The following is a 17,693-nucleotide window of genomic DNA, read 5'->3' as shown; positions in this document are numbered from 1 at the left end:
GAATTCATTGCCATCCTGGGGACAGAATTAGACATCTCAGTCGTCATGTGAAGTGTCATCCAGCACTGCTAGCTAATCTTGCTATGTGTTGTAGTTTGAAGGGGTGATAATTTTGCTTGGTAGTTTTGCCTGTAATCCGTGTTGTAATATCAATGAATAGTTAAGTTTGATTTCAGTTTTCTCTTAAAAATTTACAGCTGCCAAAGAAACACAAATCCTTGAAAAGGAGAGAAAAGCAAAACTTCAATATGAAAAACAGTTAGAAGAAAGGCAGAGAAAGCTAAAAGAACAAAAGCAGAAAGAGGAACAACGGAGGGCAGCAGTAGAGGAAAAAAGAAAACAGAAAATAGAAGAGGAAAAGGTACTGTGTCTTGAAGTTCTGTAGTTGTATAGGAGCTCCTACATTATGTTCTTACCATGCTCTGAATGATGAAAAATAGAAAGTATTGGGAATGCTGTGTGTGTTGGAACGTAAAAACATTTTACACATCTGTACACTGGGCACATGTCCTCCATCCCCATCCCTGGACTAGTTTTAACTATACTTGAGGAACTCTGGACTTTGGAAGCTGTGTTTGCTGTTTGGCCAGTGATTATTTTTGACTTTCACAAAAACAAACAAACCTCTATATTCCTAAATGTGTTGCTTCTTTTTGGTGCACTTAATAGATCCCATTTGTAAATTAGCATGGGTGACAGGTTTTAAACTTTTTTCGGCTCTGTGTCTTGCTTTCTGGGAGCCTAGCTGTGGCCAATGAGTCTCACATTCTTTTAAGTTCTCCTAAATCATAATTTGTTGCTATATGTTGTGCAATTGATGTTACCTGTGTACTTATCATTTACTGCTTTGCACTTTGTATCAGCTGTTCTTAATTGACTGTCCCTTTGCCTTTGCTTTGATTGCACATGGAGCAGCAGAGCAGTATTTGACTTGTGGAGCATGTTGCTGGCTTCATAGAAGCAGAACACAGAAATAAATACATTACTATGTGCCATCCCCTTTGACAAGTTGGTCTGCTGATGCATGTTAAATGTGTTGCAAGTTATGAAAGCGTGGATTTCCAGAAGCAGTGTCAGCAGTAAAAGCATAACACACACACGCTTTCATAAGCTAACTGTAAGAACTTGCTGTGGTCGTTGATGAGGAGGATGTAAGCCTGGCTGGATGTCCCCTTGGAGAGTCCAGCTATTGTCATACTATTCGAGGAATAGGTCTTTTTTTTTTTTTGACTGGCAGTATTCGACACTGGTGTTTTATTATCTATAATCAGCTTCTGGGTGTGTTCAGATGGATATTCCATTTGAACTTCATGGAATAATTTACATTGCTGAAGAACAAGCAGAAATGTTTGGGGTGGGCCTTGACTGGAGTCCAGTGTGGTATTATCTCTTCAGGCAACTACTTTAAGCATAAAACATCCCTTATGCTTCAAGAGGTGCTGCCCCTAAGCCTACAGTATGTTTATTCATGAAACTTAGAGGATGATAGGTATGTTTTCAGTAGCCACTGTGGTGAGTGGTGAAGGGACTAGCCGATGAGTTTTTGATTGATGTTAACCTTGTCTTTTAATTGGTCCCTGGAGGAAGACAATCTTGTACATAGAGAGAGAGAGATGTGAAGAATCAGGGAGGTAAGAAAATAGTGTGTACTTGACCTGTAAACCTTGCTTTCAACCAGAAAAGGAAAACAGATATCAACTTTTGGACTCTCATACCTGAAAAAAACTGCTTCTAAAGAAGCTATGTTAAGGCATTATTTGCCAGCAAGATATCATCTTCTCTTGTAATTTAGCAGATAGAAGTGCATCAAAAATACATAGTCTGCCACGTGCTTGTAAGGTTCTTTAGCCAAGTCTCATTTAGTTAATCGCCTTCCTTGGATAATGCAGAGGAAGAAACACAATAGCGAGCAATGTGGAAAAATAAGTGGTTCTCTGTAAGCCAGTCTTGAAGACAATTAGCAATGGTACCATTGAGATACCTGTCTTATAACAATTACTCAATTATTCTGTACAGCTGTGCAACTGATTATGTTGATGTATTGAGTTGATAACAGATTTTCCATTGTTTATAAAGTAAAGTCTTTAACTATGACTTTCAAGAATTACCACACTACAAATACCTTCTCATCTACAGATTACATAAAGACTAGATGCTTTGGCATGTTGGGTAAACTCTAATTCAGCTTTGTTTAACAAGGGGTGAGGGGCAAAAACTGAGCTTTATATTTCAAAAAAAAAAAACTTTTCATTTTATCTTTTGTCTTTTTTGTATATGGAATGCTGCTTTCCTTCCTTCCTTCCTTCCTTCCTTCCTTCCTTCCTTCCTTCCTTCCTTCCTTCCTTCCTTCCTTCCTTCCTTCCTTCCTTCCTTCCTTCCTTCCTTCCTTCCAAGTTTACTTTGTCTGTTTTACACTGTGACTGTGTCAGTTTGTATTGTGAAACAGTGTTGAAAGAAAGTGAAAGTCTTACGTCCTCAGGAGGGAGGAACATTTGGATAATAAGTCCCCTTGGCATCTTACTCTAATGTATCGGCAGTAAATACTGCATCAAGAGATCACTTGGGATCTGACTGTTCCAGAAAAGAAATCTGTTGTTGACACGTGGATAGAAACCTGGCTGATTGTGGAGAAGAAATGGTCTAGCATGATTACATTTTGTCTTTGTGCACAATAGATGAAGTTCCCATGTTAGCAGTTCTTAGTCCTGGATACAGAAGAAAGCTTTGTTCGGTACTCCTCATCCTGTCAGCAGCGATCGCTCTAGTCTAGAGCTGATTAATCTTTTTTGCAGATTTTTTGCTTTCATATCTTGCTATGTCTGGTTTCATTGTGTATCTATTGATGTCAGTATCTGTTAATACTTGGATCAGTGTTCATATAGTTCTCTGACAATACAAACAACCTTATAGTTACACTTGGTATTTTATAATGGAGAATTTCAAGCACCTCTTAGAAACAACTTGAGAATATAAATAGTGTAAAGAATAAGCAATTATTTTTGCTCAGTTTGGGCTTCATCCCTATTTAGAAAATAAGTAGTACTGTTTACTGAATAGGAAACCTGATGGCTATTTTAAGTAAAGAGTAACATGGATTACCTGTGCTGTCACTCAGTCTAATCATGTTTACAATTTCAAAACTATTAATTGTCATTAACATTTTTGTGTGATAGTTTTTGCAACAAAATAAAACATTTTAAATCTTGCTGGAAAAAAAAAAAAAACAATCTGTATTTTGCCTTCTAGCATAGCTGTGCTTTATAGTTACATACCTTCATAGTGGTGTTGTTTAATAATAGGAGCGATATGAAGCAGCTATGCATCGTACCTTGGAACGGAGTCAGCGACTGGAAACACGACAAAAGAGATGGTCCTGGGGAGGGTCTGTAACGCCAGATTCAGAGAGCAAAACAGGTAAGTAACACCTTTTCTAGCATGGCTAATATGCATGAACACTGGCAGGTGTAGTGCTATTCATAGAGACCTGGGCATCCTTTCCTATGTGGGATCTTATAACAGGATCCACAGGTAGGTTTGGGGGGAAAGATTCCTGTCTGTACTTGTCCTGAAATGGTGCACTGGGAGAGATCTTTTCATGTACTGCCCAGCTGGAAGGCCCCTGCCAATAAGTAACTTTAAATTAGTTATTGTCCAGCAATAAAGTAAAGCCAAAAACTCTTCAGTTCAGCTTATCTTCTGAATTGCTGGAATTGTACTGGGTGTATTTCGACTTTTGTTTTAGTAGTGTCTTTTTTTGCTAGCTTGAGTGTTAGTTTCTAAGTGTCTGTTTAAAGCGTGTTTAAAAGAGCTTATGATAGAAATAATCATGATAGTCCCCATTTTTTTTGCTTGACTTAACATTGTTTATTATTTGACCTTGTAACTTACAAACCTTCTTCTTCCACAGAGCAACAGACCACAGATGAAGTTGGAACTGGTGGTATTGATTTCTAAAATTTTCTTTTTCTTTTGTTTTACACTCACTACTAATCATTTAAACTTGAGTTCTTGTTTCTCTAAAACTAAGAAAAACCATCTCCATATAGATCTTCTCCTGGATCTTGGCCAGCTATGCAACAAACGTGATCCCTAAGTGGAAAGCAGTCCTCTATGTTTTTAACTATCCCTCCCAGCTAATTAAACTACAGCTTTGGTTGTGGCATCCTGAGGGAATTTTGAGGAAAAGGATATGTGCATTTGGGTTTTTAAAGATGATCAGATATAGCATGGGAAGAGGAGAAGAGAAATTCTTAGAGGATTGTATTTGAAAATAAATTAACTCGGTAGTCAGCTTTTTTTCAAAAATGGACATTTTGAAGCCTTTCATTGTCTCCTACTTTGCAAAAAGTGTGGGGTTGGTTTATTTTTTGTTTTGTGGTTTCTTTTTCTATTTTTTTTTTTAAGAGCAATTGAAAATACTTGTAAAAGCAAACGATTTTTGCTATTTTTTTTTTGTAAAAAGGAATGGCTCCTATGTGCAGTTTGATTCTTTTTCCACGTAGGGCTTTGCAAAACTAGATGTCTTATTGTCTAAATGTAATTCTATGTATTTAATGTATTTTGATTGTAGTTCTGGTATTTGCCAGTGTGCAGAGTGAGCCATTCATAGGAATGTTTTGGATCGCTGATATATTTGTGAAGTCTGTATGTTTAATAAGTAAAATTATTTCTTGTAGGTAGTTTAAGACAACAGCTCTCAGCTGAGACCCAGCTAAATCTGAATTCTGAGAATCTGTGCATGCTCACAGCATTACTAATTCAGCACAGCTGTCTTGTAATCCTGACAATATGAGACTTGAAAATGCAATGAAAGTCTGAGTGAGCGTGATTTAACTACTGTGCCTTATTCTGGCAACATAGCAGAAGCATATGTATTTTATTTAAACTTCTCTCCTCCCTTTCTATGCACAGCATGAATCCCTAATTTTCTTCAAAATTAGCCACTTCCACTGTATTCATTTACCTGTTAAACGTGTTCCTTAGATATATAAATATTTTTATATATATTATCTCTATGTATTATCTATATACAAATATAGATAAATCCAGATAGCATATTCCACATTACCAAATGTCTTGGAATGTAGGATATCACATTTGTTATGGGCGTTTAGGAAAGCATTATTTTTTTCTCCTGAATTCTTTTCTACCTTCTCTAATTTAAAAGCTAAGTTTTATAACCAACATAAAGTAATGCCTTTGCTCTCTTCTAATTTATGTGAGGAAAAGAGTCCTGTCTGTCCCTTTAATCATGAAGACTAGAATCACGGTACTGCTGAAGCATGTTACAAATAAACACTGTCTTCCAACAAACATGTTCCTAATGTGAAAATAAACACTTAAGCTGTACCTTATGCTTCATGAAGTAGCGACAGGAAGGGCATGTATGTTCTGCTACATTAGATCAATTTGAATAACTTGGTGCCAATTCTGAAAAAAATGACTGTAGAAATAAACAAATAATGCAGTGTTTGACCAAGACACTTTTATGCACGCTGTTTTAAATTTCTGTTAGTCTTTAGATTGAGATTTCAAACATACTTCTGTCTTTCCTGGGCTGGATAATATGAAATCGTGATTGGATTCATTCTTGTTGTATTTATTCCCATTTCAGGATTGTCCTTGGCTTCTTAACTTTCTGGAGCTCATTGCTTAATTGTTGTTAAAAATCTACAAAAAACATAGGATGCATAAATCCAGCCAGCCTTCGAGTAAAATAATCTTTATTTGATCCCTTTCACCTTATATTTATATAATTGGTGGAAAGAAAACAATTACTTTTAGAGTTTGGAATGAGCTCTGCTGCATTACATCATTGTGGCTGAGTAATGCACCTGCTCTGACAGCATGTCTAAAGCAAATTTCTATAGGGTATTTTTCCATCATCAATTTTTGTGGCAGATTTGGGATTAAAGTCTCCATCTCCATTTCTTGAAATAAAAAAAACACTGTGGGGCAGATTTCAAATATTCTTTATTGTATATGCTTTCTTGTCTTTCGCGTTGCTGTGCAACAAAAATAAGAAATCAGTCATGTCCTTCCATGAACCAGATATGCCAGTGGTAATATTTAGGAATGTTGACTGGTAAAGCAGTGTTTGTGGGTGATGGAGATAGCATGCTCTTGAAAGTAAACCCCATGTAACTGAACATTTCACCAGCCATCAGGCATTCCGTATTATGTACAGAATGTGATTAATTGAGACTGCACCAAATACCCTGCTGATGGTCTGAAATTTAAAAATTGATGAAAACCCTAGAGTCTAATGTTGCATTAATGACATTGCTGTCAGTGCTAAGATGAAACATGCAGGGTGTGGGTCTGCCAAGAAAAATGGCAAGGCTGTGTAGTAAAGCATCCCTGATGACAGAGTCCTTATAAATGAGGGAGGTTTAGTGATGACTGCTAAGCAAAAGTAGACATTCAGGTGCACTTGAAGTGGAGACTTGTGCTATTAGAATAAAAAGTGGGTTGCAAGATTTTCCCCTTTCTAAATAGATTCTGTGTCCCCGTACAAACTCGGAAGGAGCTACAAAACAGATAATTTTATTTTATTTAGCCTAATTTTATGTGACCCCAGATAGGCAGTGTGCCAGCACCCTCTGTCTCTCAGTGAAACTTGGCTGGAAGCTAGGGTTGAGAGCTGCTCTCTCAGTGATATTTGTAAGATACCATGTTCCATAGCTCCTTCCCACATTGCCAACCTTGATGCATAGTAATCATGTTCTTTCTTTGGCTTTGTTGCTGATTTTTTTTCCATACCATTAAAAAAAACAGATGTTTAGTACCTCATGAATTATACTATGCTTTTTCCAGTTCAAGTTCCTTGTTGCAAATAATTTAGCTTTCCCATCAAAGTACAGAAGTATTTACATATGTTACCAGGCTAACTTACTTGAGAAAATCATGTTTGTCTTCTAAAGTTGTTTTGTTTAATAGCGATCTGTCCAAAACTTTGAGGTTTTCAGAAGCAATCTTGTGCTTGAGGTAGGGGAAAATATGAGGCCATCTGATCATATATTTTCAAATGTAGTGATCAAAAAAGCATTGAGTTCTAACAATTTTAGGCAATTAGCACAAAGTAAACTTTTTTGTAAATAGGAAAATTCAAATATCTGTATGATATGCTTTACCAATTTGATTTTTTCCAGTCAAGGTGTCAACTGTTTTTTTATCTGAACAGTCGTGTATAGACTGTACATTTTTCTTTCTAGTCTTCTAGCAGCAATTTCAGCACTTGTCTCTACTAAACAGCACAGTCCACCTTCAGAACCTGTAAACTTGCTGAAAAAGAGGTATTTTGCATAGTGTAATTTTTCTCAAGGCAAGATTTAATTTTCAGCCCTCTAGGTCTCGGTAGGTGATTGACTAAAGCTCATAATTCATGTAGGTGCTGAAGTCTTAATTTGAACAAAGAGAAATTTATATAAAGTATCTCCATGATGTTAGGCATTTGACTCGCGTGTGCTTAAATTAAGGCAGGAACAGAGTGGTTTTTTGTTGTTGTTTGTTTGTTGTTTTTCAAATCAGCCACTAGAGGGGAGTGTTTCCCTTTGGAAAGACCCAAATACAAAAATTACAAGTTCCTGTTTTTTGTATATGAACTCTTGCAAGGCTGTTTTAGTTATCAGAGTACTCAGGCTTCATTCAAAAAATACCATTTTTGTTACGTTAGGAAAGTATCATCTAAGCTCAGATTTTGTTTCTTAACTAGATTGACTAAATTCCCCTTTCTCTTACCCCATGGAGACTTTCCTTTTAATTCACTGTGACAACAGCTTTCCATTTCTTTAGATTCAGCTTCAGAAGGTGTGTTCCACTTCACATGGGTTCGCATTTGCTGCTTTGAGAGGGAGACCCTTAGCTCCTCGTGGTGCTTTAGGAAGTCTGGGTTGGGTACATGAATCAAAAGTAGAGGTAGGGCTGTCCATAGGAATGCTTGTGCCCTGGCTCTTGCTGTAAGGAGCTGCTAGAGCACACTAGCCAAAGGGAAAAGAAGCTGCCCCTGTGGTGAGTAGTGCTGCTTTTTGCTTTGGCGTTTCGTATGTGCTGATGAGTTCGTATTAATCATCTTTGCAGTCCAATGTACCAGCACAATCAATTATTTGTGTTAGAAGTACAGAACTTTTGGTGTTTATTATGCTAGTCAGTAATGCTTTCCATACGTTATCGTATTCTACTTACTGAGTTTCCATAGCAGTAGATCCATGCTTTTTCAGGGCTTTCATGCTTTGGAGTAGTGTTCATCCTGAAAGAACATTATTTGAAATTAAAAAGCAGGTCTTTATCTGGCTTGTGGTAAACTTAAAATTTTGCAGTATGAGTTGTGATTTTGTGTGTTTGTGTGTTTGTATACTCATATAGAAGGATTAGTTAATGTCTCAAGGTGTAGTTGTTTCGGAAGAGTCGGAAAGCTGGTTGGAAACATGAACTTAAGGAATAGCTTTTAGGAAAAAAAAAAAAAAAAAAAAAGGAAACTTCTGAAATAAAACAGCCCTTCAGAAATAATCAGAAATAAGAATGCTTTCTTGACTTTCTTCAGGACTTGGTTTTATACTTCCAAAAGCATTTATTTTGGTTTGTTTTTCTTAACTAGTGAATGAATAACTGTTTTGACATACCTGAGTGGAAGTTACAAAGAAGGAAATTACTGTTATTCAGGTTTTGTTGTTACTTTCTCTGTCTTGCCAGTTTAGTAACAACACACAATCTCAGTAGCATTTGTCTTCATGTGTTAGGAGCAGAGGGTTTAAAAATCACTTGTTTGCATACACATGCTTAAAATCTATGCTTTATTGTACTAAAACTGAACGCCTTTCCTCTGCATGTTACAACTGGTATTAATTGTATCAAGTAAAATCAAAGGAAAACAAACAAACAACAACAATAACACTTCTGTTTCTCATTAAACAAAACTTGAGGTAGCTTTCAGGATGTAATACTTCCAAAGTTGTCTCCAAGGAAAATGTGAAAGGTTCCTCTGCAGGTATGAAGATGAATTCTAAAGTAACCACTTCTTTACACAGCCAGCAAGCGGTCCACCTCCACTGCAAACCTCAAACAAACAGAAGCTGTCATGAATAAACGTTTATCATCATCTGCAGCACTTTTAAATGCTTCTGATCGAAGTAAGTGTGTTTGTGTTCCTGCTGGTAGCAGGTATACTGCTTAACTGTTATTTGGGGAGGAGACATGAGGACAAATGATACTCCTCTTCCTCCCTTGATGTGTAATTCACTTCATATTTTGATCTCAAATGCATTTCATGCAATTTGTTAATCCAGCTTGACTGTTCAGGGCTTTGACCCAGTTGATGTGATCTCTGTTAGAGGAGAAGAGTAACGGTAAAGATTACTGTCTTTTTTATTATTATTATGTTTATTTCTGTAATCATTTTACTAAAGTCAAATCTTGGTGAATGATTGGTTCATAAATCATTTCCCATCATCTTCAGGGGGTTGCATGCCTTAAATCACATCCTAAAATTTCAGCAAACTAAAAATAGTACAAAAGTAAAGTTTAAATTTTGTTAGACAGCTTTAGTCATTTGCTTGCCTGTGGGGAGGAAAAAATCAACATAGTTTTGGCATCTTTCTTTTGTGCAGGTCCTGTACTCTATAGACACGCTTTCTTTTTAATCTTAGAATTCTGCCTTAACCAAATAGAAAAGAATGCATAAAAAACTCTTGACACTTCTGGGAGATTTTTGGATGGGAGGAGGTTGTTTTGTTTTGACCTGAGGTTCTAGTATGATTGTAGCTGTAGACTGCAGCACTGTCATTTTCTAGCCCAATAAAGACATGTAAGTTTGATTCTGATACACAAATTATGCATTTCTCAAACTGTTAGTACACACCACTGCTTCCAAGCATTCTGAAGTCTTACGGTGTTAATGATTGTCAAGAAATACAAGTGGACTACAAGATAGCTATTCCTTTACTTTAATTTTATTTTTAAAGGGTTTCTGAGTGTGTTTGTGCTCTTGAGATCCTCTATAATTTCTGTGGCTTCTCATTTTTGATTTCAAATGTAGGTTTGATAAAGTTACTAGCCGCAGTGTGTCACATTTAAAATGTGCATCACTTGACTAGTTTTAACAGAGATCTAGAGGGATGGGATAGATCTCTGTTTTTTTAATTCTGACAGGCTTAAATGTTACACTCTTCTCACTTCCTCCTCCCTTCTGCCCCATCCCAATATGTGTTCACTACCTGTATTGAGGAAACGTGAAACAGACCTTCCAGAATGTAACATCAAGGTCATTCTGTAAATCCTAATGATCTGCCTTCTTCAATTAAAAATAAAATAATTATTTAATTTGAAAAAAAAAAAAAAAGAATTGTACTAATCTACTTGTTAAGAAAAGTAAAGATTTGTATTAGCACATAGAAGCTTGTTTTAGCATGAGACTTCCTTGTGGGAATCTCTTCTGTGTTTCATAGGAGCCTGCCTGTAACAGAAATGTTTCTTCCCAAGGTAATGAAAAGTATTAATAAGCCAAGAGCTGTTTAATATGAGGTCTACACTGAAGTGTTCTGTCAGTCTTACAACATTTGATCAAATTAGCTGTGCTAGAAAAATCTCTAACATAGACATGGCTAACACTATTTTTGCTGGTTCAGGTTGGAAGGTGATGCAGCAGAAAAACTTGTATTCATGCACTGTTTGCTTGGTAGGGAAATTGGTGAATATATCTATGCTGGCATAGCTGCAGGGGCAGTCTGTCTGAGTCACTGGAGACTGCTTGTGATCTGAAATGATATTTATGTATAATGTGTCTGCAGGGTTCAGCCTGGGTATGAGTCAGAAACAGGGCTGTAGAGTAGAAATTAAGCATCTAACAAAGGAAGTCAGTAATTATCAGCTAATTGGGATTGCTTTCAAACTTACTGTCTACTGTGAAATCCTTTGTGAATCTTTGTATGCATTGGAGAATAAAATCTGGGGTGGTTTGAAATGGAAGAAATTTGGATAGGACTTGTGACTTCTTGGATTAGCTGGATGTAGAGGGTGACTTACTGACAGATTTAGATCACCACAGCAAGTTAGAACAATTGCTCCTGGTCTGGTGTTCAAGAAGAAATGCCTGTTTGGTGAATGATGACGAAATTCAAATCGTAGAGGAAAATACGGTCACAAAATTGACCAGATTGCTTCTGCTGCGTGTATGTGTCTGGGAAGGTGAAGGAGCAGAATGCATAAATGAGAGGAACTTGTTTCTGGATCAGTGGAGTATTTATTCAGCTGTGTTAATTCTGAGCTGTACACTTTGTTTCTGTCTCTTACTCATTCAGAATGTGAGCAGAGGCCTTTTAAAATTATTTATTCAGAAAGGCCTGCAAAGATGACATCAGTAGCTCAAACGAGGTCTGTTAAGATTGGCATGATGTCTCTGTGATAAGCAATGTACAGGAGTATAAGATATATGCATACACGGAGTGATTCTTCCCTATTCCAGTTTTCCTGCTTGTGAAGGATCTATACTAGGAAGTGACTTAATTGCAATTCTGTATATAAGGGAAGTGGGGCTGGTGTTGGAGGGGACCTTTTAGGCTTTTCAACAAAATTAATCCATGCACTTTCACTTCCAGGTACCACAAAGCGAAGTGCCTCATTAAACAGGCTGAATAACAAAGTTCCTGTACATTCTCAGCAGTCAGCACTCAAAGGTTCACAGGTGGAACAGAAAGGTGCTAGAAACGAGTTCATTTTGAGAATTGGGAGACGGTAGACGGGGTATTTGAAATTGACTTTAAACCACGTCCCAGGTTCATTATCTGGGTTTTTACTCATGCGTTCACTGCTGTAGATGTGGTCTATGCACTGTGGCGTAAATATTGTTAAGCACATTCCAGTGCCAGATATTAGGTGATTTCCTAAAAACCAGACTTTAAAAAGTGGAAGGGGTGGAGGAGGTGGGGGGCTGGAGGGGCAGAGTAGACAAATGCTAGCCAAACCATTTCACTTACAAGAAACTACTGGTTCATAGTTTTTAGATCAGTGTTTTCAGCTGATTTCTTGGCAAAAGCAAAGCATGAAAATGACAATTTAGAAAATCATATATATATAAATGCTATGTTAAAAATAATCTTCCTTACGCTTGGTCTCTAGGAGGAACAGAAAAGAAGAGGAGCACATCTTTGAATAGAATGAGTAGTAAACCCCATTCCTCTCCTGAACTAGAAAAAGTGAAAAAGGAAGAAAAAACAGGTGGTTGTTTCATAAAGCTGAATATTTCCTTTAAAAAACATTCACAGTAAAGTTTGGATAGGCTTACCTTCACTAGTTTCCTTTGGTTGTTAAATCTCCAGGACTTTTTAAGGGCTTTTTAGTTATTCAGTGGTAAAGATAAAATTGTAAATAGTAAAGATTAAATTTCTAACTTGGGGCAGAAAAAAAAAATGCTGTAAGAAGGATTTGACTCTGTTAGGTTGTGCTCTAAGTAGATTGCAGAAAGTCTCTGCTCAGGAGAGAGGTGTATTTGAAAGCTGGTAGGATTACGTGTAAGATACGGTAAAAATGTTAGTGATGTTTTCACTTCTTAGTTAAATCTTACTTTTGCTTTCTAAGCTCTCTTTCACTATTCAGTTTAATAGCAACTTCTCTGCTCCTGCTGCTCATCTAAACTTTCTGCATGTGAATGATGGAGGAAACTGGTTTCACTTCAGTCTCCTTTGTTCTGTGTATTCCCCACTAGGTTACAAATATCTTTTTTTTTTTTTTTTTCTAGGGATTCTTTCTAAAGCAGAAGACTAACAACTTTTCTAACTCTTTTTTTCCCTTTAACAATTCTGAAACTTTCCTTTTAGCAGCTGTTGCCAACAGTGGAAAAAACATTATTCTTTTTCAGAATCTTTCCTGTTCGAGAGATTGATGAGTGCTGTCCATTTGTCTGTGCAAATGATGCCTGATGATAACCATTCACTTTGGCTTGAAAGTCTTCTGTTTATACCAGAATAACCTTTCTTGCAATGTAGAGTGTATAGCTCTGAAGAGCTGTGTCAAAATTTTTCCTATTTTGACTGACTTCAGCATTCATCCCTGTTGTATGCATCTGTCTCCATGTATTAAATTGATTGCTATTAAGCAAGCCGAGGACAAGTGCAGCATAAGAGATGGCAGTGTTTAATCTTTCTGTGCTATTAGTTTGGATTTCTCTCTCCATGACTTGTATTTTTCTTCTAAAACTGCTATGATTTGCAACAATGCTCACAAACCTCCTTTGCTTTGTACTGCTTGTCTTTTTCATTATATGATTTCATGTTGGATCCTTTTTGATTTGTTCCCATCATTTAGCTCGCCGCTCCCAGGTCAGTCCTCTGGACAGTAGCGTTATCAGTCGCCTCCTCGCCCCTACACAGGCATCCTTAGCTAGGAGTAAAAGTGCTGCTACATTATCGGCTGATGGACAAGATCCCTCAGGTAACAGGAGGGCAGCAAAGTGAAAGTTTTTTGCAGTCGTTCTTCAAGCAAGAACTTAACATGATAGTTGCTAACTGCTGTGTTTCAGTCTGGATCAGACAGTTAATGTATGGTTATGTATAATATTACTTATCCAGTATTTTCTTTGGTCAGTGACAACTGATTCATATGCTATGTTGCGTGTTTATTTAGTAAAACCAGAGAAAAACACTGGCTTTTAAAACTTAAAGAGTGCCAGTTTACTTGGTTTGTGGAGAACCAAAATTCTGATACTTGTTTTGTTTTTTTTCCTTTTTTTTGTTTTTTTAACTGACTTGGAGATCTGCATTTCAGTGTATACTCAAATGAATCTGAGAAATACTGGTCAGAGAACAGTGCTAGGAAATTAACAAAAGGGAAGAATAAATATATATATCATTTCAAAGGAGGCTGAAAGAAGTAAGTTCAAGGCCTAAATTTCTTTAGGGGGAGAAACTCTTGTAGAAACATGGCAAAGGGGTTGTCTTAACTTAAGTGCAGGGAGCACTGAGCTGGCTGCACTCAGAACGACGAGGAGTAGTAGCATACCAGAAAGAGTACATAGTGGAGAAACCCTGTCTGGCCCAAGTAATTTTACACTGCTCCAGACTGAGCTGGTAAGCTCACACAGTGGCTCAGTGTAGTACTAGCAAAAGAATCTCTACATCATGTTCTGTTGCAAGGAAGGCCTAGCTGCATTCCACATGTCTTATTACTGGTGTTAAGTATGCCCCGGTAAATACTTGTGTGGAACCAATGTGGAGTCCTTTCTCCTCTTTTACTTCATAACTTGCATTCCCAGTTTTGCTCATTTCTTTAGTGTACTCTTCCATCTTTTTTTTTTTTAATCTTATGCCACTTAACTTGGTCCTTGTTAATGGTAACATTTCTGCACTGCTCCCCTTGTGTAATCAGGTTTTTGGTTCATAGTCAGTGGTCATGTTTTTGCGCAGCTATCTATGTGCCACTTTTATTTTATCATGAATATTTCAGATCATGTCATGTGGGGAAATACCATCTTTTTCACCATTACTGACAGCATGTGACTTATTCACTATTGCTGAATTAAAGATAACTTTTACATTCTTATCATTTTACTTAGAAGTACTTTCTTCTTTTTGGTAAAAACCTACCTGTGCTTTAGCACAAACTAAGCACAAACAGAATACAGTTCTCCTTCCACAAACGCTGCAAATATAAAAATAAAATGTATTTTCCATAAAGTTACAAAATTAAGTGCTGGCATCTGTCACAATTTATTCATACTCTAGAAAAATCGCTTGTCTCATTTCAGAAGTAGATTTTTACATATATGTATGCTTGTCCATCTATGATTATTTTAGTAAAAGTAGTAATTAGAAGATATAATTTCTTTCAATATTGTATTATTTGTGAAGAGATTGACGCCTAAGGTAGAAAAGCTATTTTAGTTTAGCAGTTGATTCGTCTCTCTTATATGTTTATTTTACACCACTTAACTTTGATTTGTTAACGTGGATAAAGGGTGCACATACATAGTAAGAAAGGGGTTAGAGAGGCAGAGTAGAATAAAATACTGTTGCATAAATGCTTATTTCACAAGAAATGTTTGTGAAGTAATGCTCAGATTCCTAGAGTAATTCTGCTTTGTAAGTACATTGTGAACAGAAGGAAATTTTCCTCCATGAGTATGGGGGGAATGTACTTAAAATTTGAATGAAGAATTTGTAAAGAATCATGCTAAGCCATTAAAACTGTTCTGAAGTATTTGTGATGAGATGCATCTTGACTGAAATGAAAGTAATACTGGTGTATTGCAAAATCAGGCAATGTTTGGAAAAGCATTTTATTTTTATCTACTTCAGACTCTGCTTTCAGAATGGTTTTATTCTTAGTGCTGTTGCTTCCAAAGTACTAATCGTGTGGTGGTGGTGTCTGTGTCCATGACCCATTGCAATGTGCACTTCCTGTGATGTTTCTCTGTATGGTTTCTAACACACACAATCTTTCTTTCTCTCTTTTTCCCTCTTTTCTCCTATTCCTATGCTGTGCACTTGGTTCTTGTTTTGTCTTGTCAAATTCCTAACTTTTATAGAATCTCACCTCTGTCCTCGTTCAGCTTCAGCCAGTTCCATCAGTTCTCCAGTCCCAACTCCTAAAGTGCCCGTGCGCAGTCGTAGCATCGACAGATTGAAGCCCTCTGTACCCTCATCTGATGCAAGTTCACCAGATTCAACCCAGGTTTGTTCAAAATCCACAGGAATTAGGTTTGTATTAATCTGGGGGTTTGGAACAGTTCAGGATTTGTTTGTGTGCTTTGTTATTGAGATGTCTGATAGTGCGTGCTTCAAAAACATAGTATTGAAATAGAATTGAAATTTTATGATCCTTGGTCTCTCTGGTAACTTAATGGCAAGCTGTTTTCTGCTTATGGTTCCTGAAGTTTCATTTAGGTAACATAATGACTGGGTCTGTATTTTGGAACATAAAGGAAATGTGAAGTTCATGTTTTTGAGGAGTTGTATGTTTGTTGTGGTAGCAGCTACCCTGTCTTTAATGTATCCTAGAGTGAGCATTATTTTATTATTACATACCTTCTTAGAAATCAGAGATGGAAAAACCATCCCCAGGTTCTGGGTTAAGATGTCCTCCGTCACCATCCGTGTCTGCCCGTAGAAGATCCCCTTCTCCTGCTAATTTGGTGAAGCGTCCTCCATCACCTTCTACAGTTAGGTATGTGTCCTGGTTAAATAGCTTATTCAGAACAAAATGAAGGCTGCTTCCTGTCTCAAAGAAAGCTGTGCTGTTAGAATTCAGATGACCTATGCTACACCGTGTTGATATACACAAGGATTTCACTTGTGGTCTGATTTCTCTTTTTTTGCACGTTGAGGAATGCAGCACTTTCTTAAGCCTTTGTCTCCTTTGTGCAGACAAACTACTCCTCTTTTTTTGTATGATCTTTGCACTGAAACCAATAGGAAGCATGCAAGCTTCTGAATAAGTCAATCTACCTGTATTATGGTAGGAATTCCTTAGACTGGAATCACAAGGTTTATCCTTGACATGGAGTAAAAGCAGAACTGATCTAAAAGATCTGCTTGGATGTTAGTCCATTAGTAGGGAGCCCAGGTGCCCAGGATATTTCAGAATCCTCTGTTTAAGGTTAATGAGGAAGGCAGCAGTATTTGTGTATGTATTTATTTTTAAAAGCAAGGTGCATAATACAAACTAGACCACTGTCCTCTGTTGTGTATTTGAGTTTTTTGCTGATATCCCTGAAAAATATTCTTTACTTCAGCAGACAAAAGACTCGCCCACCTTCACCTAGTATATCAAAACAAAGGCCACCATCTCCTACTCCGATCTCTAAACCAGCACCCATCCAACGTCCACCTCTCATACCAGGTGTTATAAACATTACCAAAAAGAAAAGTGAAGCAGAGAGCAAACCAAAGGAAAAGAGCACAGAAGGAATGGGACAAGAGCAAGGTGCTTCACCAGCCTTGGACAGGGATGCAGTAGCAGCTAGCACGAAGACCAAAGAAGGTGAGTGCATCTCCATGACTGAGACTCTTATTCAAGAGATCTCCAGCATATACTAGAACTGATAAAATAATTCATTCATGAGGCAGACCACTGGAGATTAGGATGCTATAAGGTGGAAGCTCATATAGTGATTACATGATTACTTATATAGTAGTTTTATGTGGTAGTGGATTTCAGTGCAATAGTTGGTTTATTCAGCTTGGTTATTGAAGACTTAAGTCAGGAGCTTTCAATATTATTGGTTGTACTATAACCTTAAGAAAAATAGAAATCCTGTTTGCCGTCTGGACTTCAGGTTGTTGAGAGATCTGTTAGCTTGAGGCTTGCAAAGTCAGTAGTTAAACTATACAAAGGTCTTTCAATGCATTCAATAGTTCTTATAATTGCTTGTGTAGAAGCTTGCTTCTGGGAATAAATCAACTATTGGTACATCTCTGTCTGAAAGCCAGTTCTCACAAAGCTAGAAGGCTGCCTCAGTCTGGATTTCAGTGAACATGCTGCCTCAGGGAAAAAGTGGTCAGTGAATGTGTCACGCTGAGAAATTACTGTGGTAGATTAAGGAGAGCCGTATACTGGATAAACAGTTAGTCTCCTAGTCCTTTTCATTTTGCCAAGTAAGCACAGCCTCTGTCCCTGTTACTGGAAGAACACCATGTGCCATCTCCAGAACAGAGTCTGGGAGAGCCTTCTGATGAGGTCTTGCAGGCATTACTCTGTGGAGAAGG

General features: G+C 37.3%; 1 protein-coding gene across 7 annotated transcripts in view; it reads left to right on the top strand.

Annotated features, from left to right (window-relative positions):
- MAP7D3 (MAP7 domain containing 3) overlaps window positions 1–17,693 on the top strand; it is a 44,245-nt gene that overhangs the window by 15,590 nt on the left and 10,962 nt on the right. For 2 of the 7 annotated variants that reach the window (XM_084294131.1, XM_084294129.1), the window contains exons 4-13: window positions 198–361; window positions 3,300–3,414; window positions 3,908–3,940; window positions 9,027–9,128; window positions 11,592–11,690; window positions 12,112–12,210; window positions 13,297–13,422; window positions 15,515–15,660; window positions 16,022–16,152; window positions 16,721–16,968. In XM_084294131.1, the coding sequence (XP_084150257.1) occupies window positions 198–361; window positions 3,300–3,414; window positions 3,908–3,940; window positions 9,027–9,128; window positions 11,592–11,690; window positions 12,112–12,210; window positions 13,297–13,422; window positions 15,515–15,660; window positions 16,022–16,152; window positions 16,721–16,968 (1,263 nt within the window). The remainder of the gene's footprint in view (window positions 1–197; window positions 362–3,299; window positions 3,415–3,907; window positions 3,941–9,026; window positions 9,129–11,591; window positions 11,691–12,111; window positions 12,211–13,296; window positions 13,423–15,514; window positions 15,661–16,021; window positions 16,153–16,720; window positions 16,969–17,693) is intronic. The other 5 variants (XM_084294130.1, XM_084294132.1, XM_084294133.1 and 2 more) reach the window with 5 other exon arrangements.

This window comes from Netta rufina, assembly GCF_964035555.1.
Source record: "Netta rufina genome assembly, chromosome: 12".
In the NCBI taxonomy this organism is placed as follows: Eukaryota; Metazoa; Chordata; class Aves; order Anseriformes; family Anatidae; genus Netta; species Netta rufina.
This window is presented reverse-complemented; position numbering and strand designations above follow the sequence as displayed.